The 10,551-nt window shown below is 35.7% G+C and overlaps 1 protein-coding gene across 1 annotated transcript; it reads left to right on the forward strand.

Annotated features, from left to right (window-relative positions):
* Positions 1–5,320: 5,320 nt before the first annotated feature.
* On the forward strand, positions 5,321–5,918 carry LOC145000038 (uncharacterized). Its single transcript, XM_078959186.1, has 2 exons — positions 5,321–5,540; positions 5,611–5,918. The coding sequence occupies exons 1-2, from the start codon at positions 5,352–5,354 to the stop codon at positions 5,803–5,805; spliced, it is 384 nt and encodes a 127-aa protein (XP_078815312.1). The 5' UTR covers positions 5,321–5,351; the 3' UTR covers positions 5,806–5,918.
* Positions 5,919–10,551: the final 4,633 nt, after the last annotated feature.

A 10,551-nucleotide genomic window follows, 5' to 3' on the forward strand; every position in this document is an offset into this window, starting at 1 on the left:
TCACAAGGTTTCCGTACATATAAAGAACGCCGAAATCCGAGTTATAACGAAGAAGTTATGACCCGTCGAAGTTTCGCGTCGGAACCGGCACGGCGCCGGGAAGCGTAAATAGTAAATTTATGATAGAGAGAGATTTAGCCTTAGTGCTCTAAACGAAAGTCGTAGAATATGTTAAACTAAGAATATCGATAAAAAGAACGCCCAAATCTGACTTCGTATGCAGAAGTTATGATTTTTTGAAGTTTCGGATTAGCGGTGTACAGCCCGAAATTCGAATTTTAGATCGATTGATTTTTAGCCGACACAACCTAAACAAGAATCGAAGATCTCGTTATTAGTAGCGTAACGATAAAAAGACAGACGAAAATGGACATCGGATAAAGAAGTTATGAGATTTTAACGGACCAATCCTGTCCCGGCCTGTTAAAAATATAACTTTAAAAATAAAGTCAAAATTAGCCGACGGAGTCTAAACTAAAGTTGTAGAGTACGTCTCCACCTACGCGTGGATATAAAGAACGTCAAAAACGGAGTTCGTATGAACGAGTTACAAATTATAATAGCATATTTACGTATTAAAATAAAGTATAAATCATGTATACGTACACATATATATACATATGTATATATCATTAGAAAGGTATCGACGATGCGGTCATTATAAGACTAATGTTGAGTTCTTTCGACATTAGTTTAGTACAAATATCATTAAATCCATTTAAAATAGTATTATAGAGGGGTGTTTAGTTGTTTATATAACTAAAAGGTCATTAAGTAATTATGGAGGGTAGTTTTTGAAAATTCAATTAGTATAAATAAGAGCCTTGGGCTCTCATATTTCTTGCACCATTCTCTTGATTCAAGAGTCTTTCTCTCCTTATCCCCCGAGCATTTCGGTCCCTCGTGATTCGACTTCTCTTTCTGTAGTTTTAGTATAGTAAGGTGAGCGCTGAAGCGCTGCACGAATCTTTCTTAGAAAGATTCAGCGATGAAGTTCTGCCCCTGCAGAGCCCGACTCCTAGCTAAAATCCCCTTGAAAGTAAGTTATGCTTACCCTATTTTAAATATAGTTTATATTTAAAATTAGTATTGTTATTATAAATTTATAATAAATATTTGAGCTATTATTATGACTTATATAAGTGTCGTTATAATATCTTTTAACTACTCGCGGTACGGGGAATCTGGTTTAAAGGGCCGCATAGGGTTGTTGGATTTCAGAAGTGCTATACGCCAAATGGTCCTGCCCTCCGGTGTTTTATGTCTGGCCCCTGTCTGTACATAGTAGTTGGAAAGTATTGTTTAAACGCTTATATAATAATAATAATAAGACTAATAATTAGTGACGGTAATATTAGACTAAAATCTAGTGGTGATAATATTAGGTTTCGTCAAAGGAAATTATTTTAAAGTAAACGAAGCGCTGTCCGAGTACCGAGTCACCACCTTCTCAGGTGAGTGCATAGTCCTTTTCATCTTACACATAGATATGAAGTATTTTATATAAACTACGTGCTATGTGTGCATATTATCTGAATACTTGTTGTCTATGCTGGATGAACGTTTTATACATGTTTTAAAGAATTTAAGCTGTATACGTATTTTATATATACGAATATGTTGGGTATGAGATGGGTAGATGAATGATGAGAGATAGAAGATGATACATTGGCAGTTATAGACTTAGTGTCTATGGGACAAACACCGGTAGCTATGGACTTAGTACCTGTTAAACGTTGGTAGCTATGGATTTAGTACCTGTTGGGAATTGGTAGCTATGGACTTAGTACCTGTTGAACATTGGTAGCTATGGACTTAGTACCTATTAGATAAAGACTGGTAGCTATGGATTTAGTACCTGATGAATAGACCATAGCAGCTATGGAATTAGTGCTTTATGAACGAACATTGGCAGCTATGGATTTAGTGTCAGTCCTATAACCCTGGAGGTAAGGGACTTCGGAATAAACGAATGCAGTATAGATGACTCTTAGGTTAAATCCTTAAAGAGTAAAGAAGATAATGGGGATGGGTAATTGGGTTGATTGTTTGATTGAACATAGTAATTATATTATTGTGGGTTGAAAACCCTATGTACTCACCAGGTTTCCCAACCTGACCCACTCAGTTTATGTATATCACAGGTGACGAAGTGAAGTGACATTACACTGAGAGATTTAAAAGAGATGTAGATCACTAGTGTAAATCATTGTAAGTTCTGTTTATGCTTATGTTTCGGTATTAACGATGACATCCCAAACATTTTAAAATGAAATAAATACGTTTCTTCGAAAATGTTTTAATAACGTATTTACCATGTTTTTCTGGGAACAAATTCCGCAACCTTTTTATAAAATGAAGTACTCTGATTTTTATAAAGCATAAACAAAATCGGTCTTTTCTGGCCGTGATTTTGGGGATGTCACAGTTTCTAACCCAAGCACATGCCAATTAGTCAAACGGTTAGGCTTTTAGGTCAAGTAGGGTTTCATTAGGTCAAATAGTGTTTCTTTAGGTCGAGCACCACCCACTGCCACCTCGGGCGATGGTGGTCGACGGCGGCATACAGCGGCAGCCACCACTTCACGGTGGTGGTTATGATTCTAGTCTAATCATGTCCAAACATCCCAAAAGCAATCCAATCACACGTAAATACACACCAACACCCAACATGGCGGCTGGTGGCGGCATCCACCACCTCACAGTGGTGGTGGATTTTCCTTATTATTCCGGCTATAAAATTATGGTTATATATAATAATATCCAAAATAACACACACACACACAACATAACACACATACACACGCTCAGCCACCCTTGTGGCTGTAGGCGGTGGTCGGACGTGATAGCCACCACTTCACGGTGGTGGTGGTGGGTCTTTTCGGTTTTCTGGCTGAACCTTCACACTTTTGAGATACACAACCGACAACAGCAGCATACATGCCTATATATGACAATACAAACAAAATCATGCACCTTGTGACGTGCAGCAATTGAAGAATACTGGCAGAACAGTCGCATGGTGGCGACGACCACGTCAATGCAACAGTGGAAGAAAAAAGTAGCGGAGGGCAACTAGAGCACATACAAAGTAGTTGCTCAGGACAGCAGCAACGATGCGACTTCGGAAAAGAAATGTAAAAGGAAGAAGGTGGTGTGAAACCCGCCGAGTACAACAGCAGTAGCCTCGCCTCATGGTTCCGCAGACCCACGTGAAGTTCTTTGCTGTTCATGACGTCTGACAGTGGCGGTGGCGTTTCGATGGCGAAGTAGTAGGTGGAGAGGGTGGTGGTCGGACTCGGTGATGCAAGCGACGGCTGAGAGTGAAGGAAATGAGGTTGGCGGCTGGAGACCTCACATGGCAGCTGATAAATATTTAGGGTTAGGGTTAGATGATGGGAGGGGACACCGGTTATATCCAGTGTTCTTTCAAAATTTGGTCCATTTATCGAAGATCAGTCCCTCCTCATAAGACTTGTTTTCAATTTAAATCGAAAATTTACCCTTTAGCCCCAGCTTTCATAAATCCTTTCATAATAAGTCCAACAAATTCCAATGATACCCTGACTTCTAAACTCCTTTTCAAATTCAATCCATAATTTACCAAACAGTCCTCAACCTTCCAAATTCTATACAAACTAGTCCGAAAATTACACTCTTAACTCTCAACGTCCAAATTAAATCATTTATCCCCCAAAAACAATGTCTTGCTAAATTATTCCGAATTTAGAACTACTATTGAGTTATTAATTTTATCTATTTATTTACTTAATAAACGGAATGTTACATTTGTCATCGCTATTACTCTTTTTTTCTTGTAACGAATGTTTTAAGTAAAAGTACAATAAATGTATATATGAGTTTGAGATTAAAAAATAATTAAAATTTTTATGCTAAGACTTTGATAAGCCTATAAAAAATGTTTTAAGTAAAAGTACAATAATTTATATTGTTGATTCGCAAAGTCAAATCGTAATTTTATAACATAGAAGACCTAAATTTTTAATATTTTGACTATGTGATTTTCAATTGAGAATAAAAATTGACAGTATGTGCTCTTTCTCTCTTTAAAATGTCTTAGCTAGAAACATGGTGATAGCAAATTATATATATATATATATATATATATATATATATATATATATATATATATTCTCCACGTTCCAAAATTATTGTCTACAAACAAAAGAAACACACAAATTAAAAAAACATGGATTATCACTAACTTTATATAATAAAATAATAATTTTGTATTTACTTTGCATTTGATGTTTCATTAAATGCTTAGTTGGTTAACTAATAATTATAGATTAATTTGATAAAAATGTTATTTATTTTTAAAATTAAACTATTATTTTAAAACAAATCAAAAATGAAAAATGAAGTTGACGGAAGGAGTATATATAAAAGGTTTACTTCGGATTGTCATCTAACCAATTGCAAGGACAGAACATAAGGTGCGAGTTTTGGTTTCTGCTCCAAGAGAGCCACGTATATGGTTTAGAAATGACATGAAAAAGAATGTGTACGTTAAAAGTTCCAATATAGCTAGGGTGGGTCATTCTATCACTATGACTAAACTCTCTTTTCTGTCTAATATCCTAAGTGACTGATTCCTAAACCTCTCCGAACACAACATGATGCGCGTATAATGATAGAAGTGCATGTTTTCTATACACAATAGAAACCAAACAAGCATTCCAGGTGTGCTTAGGTACTGCTTAACCTAGGCGACGTACAACTATATCCATGCATAGTGTTTATTGTTGACAATCTTAATGTTTATTTATATATCAAGTTCACACAATTTCTTTTATTAAGGTAAACCGATTTAAACCATAGTTTTCTAGCTTACAGATCTAGTCACAAATAGCACTACAAGAAACGTTAGCATTACCGGTGACGCTTTTAGCGACGATACCAGACAATAGCGGCGATATGTAATTGATGCATTAAATGTCGCTGCTATTGTCTGGTGTCGCCGTTAATTCTTTATTACATCGATCCGAGTCATACTAACCACATCTGTCCGCTTTCTTTTCAATCAACGGTGGTAGAGGAAAGCGAAAAGACGCGCTGACTTTTCCCTCCATTGATCGTCGTTATTGCCCTAGTGTCGCCGCTATTGCGCATCCGTCGCCGCTAATGCGCGTCGCAGATATACCATTCCAGGAGGTTTTGGTCGTGATCAGCACAAATAGGATAGTGAGTTTTATTATGATATATTTATTAACTATTTTTATTATTTTATAATAAGTTATCGTGATTAATATTTTTAATTGTATTTTTTCAGCCGAGCTTCCAAAAAAGGAAGGGGCATGTCAAAAAATATTGAGTTGGGAAAGTTGATAATGGCAAATAAGGAAAAGCCTGTAGATTTGGATTTCAAAAGGGAAATCACGTATTCCCCTATCGGGAAGCATGGTAATTGGTTCACACATGAAATTGGGAGGTATTTGTGGAACAATGTCCCTTTCAACGTATCTGGTTGGGACAATGTTTCATCCGCCTTAAGGAATGCAACAGTTGTACATCTAAAGGTAACTTGGATACAATTTTAAGTTTAGTTGTGATTGTTATTTAAATAACTAAATTTTTTGTGTTTTGCAGAATAAATTTGATTTGGATAAGGTTAACATGGATCCGGAGCGTGGTCAATTGTTGCGGAGCATTGATTCGAGTCTTGCAAAAGTTTACAGAGACCGAAAAAATAAAGCTCATTTTTATTTTAAGGAAATCGGCGGGCCTGCAGATATCTCAGTCGCATTAAACAACCCCCCTAACGGTATGTCACATGAAAATTGAGCGAAGGCAGTCGAACATTTTCAAACGCCAGAATTTTTAAGGCGTTCGACGTCAAACAAAGAATGACGTGCAAAACAAGTAGTTGTAAAAAGAGGGGGGTCGAGCTCATACATGAATGCATGTTTCAAATAAGTAAGTTATGATATATTTAAATATTTATTTAATAGTATAAGTAATCTAATTTTTAATGTTAAATAGGATATCAGTCGAATCGAAGCTTTTCGTAAGGCTAATTCCAATCGCCAATGGGTATTTTATTGTCCTGATGTCGAGCAACAATACGTAAGTTGTTAATTTGTAGTTTTTTAAATAAGTGTTTATAGAGTCGAAGGTATTTAGTAATCTAAATTTTATGATTTTTATTATGTTTAAAAAATACAGAATGCTTACTCGAGGGATAAACCAATAAACCCAAGCTACTTCTGAGGCAAACGATCTAGCACCAACTTATATAAAAGATTGTTTTAAAAGAATATTGGGTATTCGATGCGGACATATCAGAAGCATTAGGTGTAAACCCCCTACCGTTGTGTCCATGTACGTTCAGAAACAACAACGAATGATACAAGGAAAAAACCACAATCACAAGTAATTGTTAGTCAATGCTATAATGGAAAGTAGATGTATGTTTAAGTGTATTTGATATGTTGATATTTTGATATTTTGTAGAATAGTATAATTAATTATAATGTTATTCTGATATGTTGTTAATATATTTTGTTTTCTTTATAGTTGCAAATGTTGCAAACAATACTACAGGACCCGACCTGTTCTGCAGTATTGGAAGAGTGGTTTTGCTCATTGCCGCCACCAAATAATGAAGGAAATAATGACGATGACGAGTAGTTACTTTAGGATTTTATAAAACGTTTTGTAATTTGGAAGAATACTTAATGTGGTATGGATTAATATTTTAGATTGATTGTATAATGTGTATTAATATTTCTATAAAAACTTATCAATTTTTTCAAATGCTATATGGATTAATATATTGATTGATTATAAATTTAATGTTAAATAAATAAACTAAAAAAAAATCAAAAGAGTATTAGCGGCGACATCTTTTGTGGCGACATGTACTTATTAGTGGCGACAATGTATTAGCGGCGACGCGTAGCATTAGCGACGACACGTAGTATTAGCGGCGGCTGTAAGTATTAGTGGCAACAGTAAGCGTATTAGCGACGAAACAATACCGGCAACACATTTGCAGCGAGATGTCGCCGCTAAATGTATTAACGGCGACCCGCCTAACCTTTAGCGGCAACAAGGATCGCCGCCGCTGTTGCTCAATCTTCATGTAGTGATATACAGCGCAAAGAATGCAATGAATGTCCAATGGTGTTGTTAAGTAAAGAAAGCTGGCCCGGAAACCCTCGTTAGGGAAGATCCCTTAAAAAAAAAAAAAAAAAAAAAAAAAAAAAAAAAAAAAAAAAAAAAAAAATACATTAAAACAAACAATCATCATGCATGGGGAGTGTGTAGACCCCATTTTCTGGTACTCGTAAACACATGTCATTTTATTATCATCTTTTATGTTGGCCTAGGATTGCTTGCCACATGGTACCCTGCATGTCAGTTCATCATCAATCATCATGCACCTGGAATAGATGGCAGCAGGTAGAAAGGAAAATCTAGCCGATGGGGGATTTGAGAATATATTACTTACGCAGTATAAAATAAAATGACTGCAATATATAATACAAAAAAATAAATATATATACATACATTAATGAAATAAAAGAAAGGATATATATTACCTGTACGAAGTAGAGCGGATACCATGGACCGAACCAACCGGATGTGCTCTCTCAAGGATTTGGTACGATAGAAAGAAGATGAAATTTACTGGATTTTACCTACAATTTCCCACATATTTAACGGTAATTTCTCATAGGAAGTAATTTCCCACGAATTTATTTGCCATGGAATGGACATCCATGGATGGACTATTTATCTATTTATTTATTTAATTTATTTATTTTTATTTATTTTATTTATTATTCTTTTAAAAACGTAAACACACTAAACCTCTTCAACAAAATGGATCAAACTATATGATTTAAACTAAGCATGTCAGTTATTATATGCATGCAACAATAACAAAATTTCATATATTTGCATCGTTATAAATATAAAACTAACTTATTATTATATTTGATTGAAAAGCATTTTTAAATATAAGACAAAATTGCAAGAATTGCCCATGTGTTATGTTAAAACTCGTAAGTTTGGTCTAAATAGGTTTGGACTCATGCCAGTGGTCCACAATTTTGATTTTGTTGCGAGTTTGATCCATAGTGTGTTCAACTTTTTTATAATAATGGATTTGCTCCTTATTATTTTATTCGTTATTTTTCTTTTATTACAATAATTAGAAAACAATTAAAAACAAAACAAAAATAAAATACATCTCTCCGTCTCTCATTCACATGTAACTCAAAATTTTCACACATAAACACATACACAAATACACATTCAAAAATTAAAAACATACACACTTAAAAAAAACCATTTCACTTCCTTTCTTCATGTTTCTTTATCCTTTCACCAGATGAACAAAAAACTCATATTAACAAAAGTTCATGTTCACCATCTACACTCTAGCGCCACCATCATTGAAAAACCTCTCTCGTCTATCCGGAACAATGTTGTTCTCTAGGAAGACCTTAATAAGCTCAAGTGTCACCATCATTGAAAAGCCTTAGATCTCTCGTCTACTCCAATACTCAGAAAAGGTGTGGGTTTGTTCTTTAATTTCACAAACCCTCCACAGCTACGCCCTCTGATTTGATGTGAGTTCCCAGCTTCCATAAACGATTTCAGATTCAAAGAGGTAGGTTTGTAGATGTTATCCGATTAGATTTTAAAAATCTAGGTTTTTCTTGGGTTTACTCTTGATTTCATATTTAAATTCCAGCAAGAAGCTAACCTGAGGAAATATCTACATGTTACTAGTTCATGGCCACCACCACCTTCAGTCGTCATTCAGATTCAAACACAAAAATCGATCTGCAACCACCGTTCAATGAAGGGTGTTGTGTCTATCACTAAAATCAAGATTATTTTGAAAATGAAAGAGAAAGTGAAAGGGAGAGGAGAAAGATTAAGAAGGGAGAAAGGAGTATTGCAAGGGGTGATGTTGGACTTTCGATGCTCATCGGAGATCATGGTTGAATATATGGATCTGTTTACCAAAATCAGGTTTAGGATGAGCTCTTGGATCCGTTTCCAGTAGGTTTTGCGTATTTAAAAATCACCTAAATTTATTTTCTCTTTGATTTAGTTTTCAAACCTTGTAGTAGTCCCCTGATTCAACTTTCAAATTGACAGATGTACTAAATTAATAGATCTCTGCCCAGTTACCATCCACACTCCACATTCAATTCCCTATGTGAGTTCATGCATTCTTCGATCCTCAAACAATTTTCCTCATTTTCACAATCATTTTTGTCACACCCACGAACCAGACGACGGAAACGTCTATGGGCTTGAGTGACTTCATTCGTGTAGTATCATCACAATGTATATAATTGAAACAACATTATATCCTCATACATGTAATATTACAATTGTCATTGTTTACATCAAGTATTGTATTTCAATATTACATGCGAAAATATCCAAAGTAAGGTAATGACGAAACATAACAAAATATCCAAGTATTCTTCCTGACCAACCTGTTCAACGATTTCCTGAGAATACAAGTTAATTTAAAACGATCAACATATATAATGTTGGCAAGTTCATAAACATGTTTGAGTAAAATGGTTTGTATTACTTTGCAACTGCTAGAAAATGTGATATTTTCCGAAAACGGTTTGAAATGTTTGTGACCGATCTTGTATTAATGCATGTGTGTTAATGTTTGTGTAACATCCGGATTCCCAGGTATATTATTTTTATTCATTTATTTTGGGATTTGTTGAGGGACTCGACGAGTTGGTGCTTAGACTCGCCGAGTAGGGTCGCAGATTCTCATCCGGTTTCATGACCGGACTCGGCGAGTCCACGCTGTTTAATGAAACCCTAATTTCTCGGGTTTGGCACTTATTTAAAGGCCCTTAGGGCCATCATTTGCGGCTACCAAACCCCAGAGAGAGACCTTAAGAGATCTAGAGAGTTTGTGAGGAAGGAGAGGCCACTTTTGATCATTTTGTTGGTGTGATTGCAAAAAGGAGGTGACCAAGGCAAGAGGAGGTTGAAGGAGGAGTGGATCTTGTGATTTCAGAGTCCAGAGACTTCATCTTGAGGTATTTATTCAGTCTTTCTTCAGTTTTGGTGTTGATTCTTAGAGTTAGGGTTTTCTAAACCCTTTAGAGAATGGATATATGGAGCAATTGGTCCCTTCTCGAATTTATGCTTTGGATCTGGACTCAAAGAGGTCCAGAGACCTTAACCCTTGGAGCTTTATAAGTTATTTTGGGAGCCATGAACCTAGGAGTTTATTTTGGGGGCTAAATCACCAAGTAGGACCATCAAGATGTTATATGAGTGTCAAGGTTTGAACTTTACGTGATTATCATGCTTGGGAAGGTCAGATCTATGGGTTTAAGGAACATATCTGACCTCAGGATGTCAACGGAGTTTTTGCATGGCATGAACTCGCCGAGTCCAAAGATCAGACTCGGCGAGTAGGGTTAGGGTTTCCCGTAAATCACTCAGCGAGTAGACTCACTGAGTTGGGGGAATAACTCAATGAGTCAAAGAGAAATTAGAGGATTGGAGTTCAAGACGGAACTCGCC

This window comes from Lactuca saligna, chromosome 6 (genome assembly GCF_052625555.1).
Source record: "Lactuca saligna cultivar CGN05327 chromosome 6, ASM5262555v1, whole genome shotgun sequence".
Classification (NCBI taxonomy): Eukaryota; Viridiplantae; Streptophyta; class Magnoliopsida; order Asterales; family Asteraceae; genus Lactuca; species Lactuca saligna.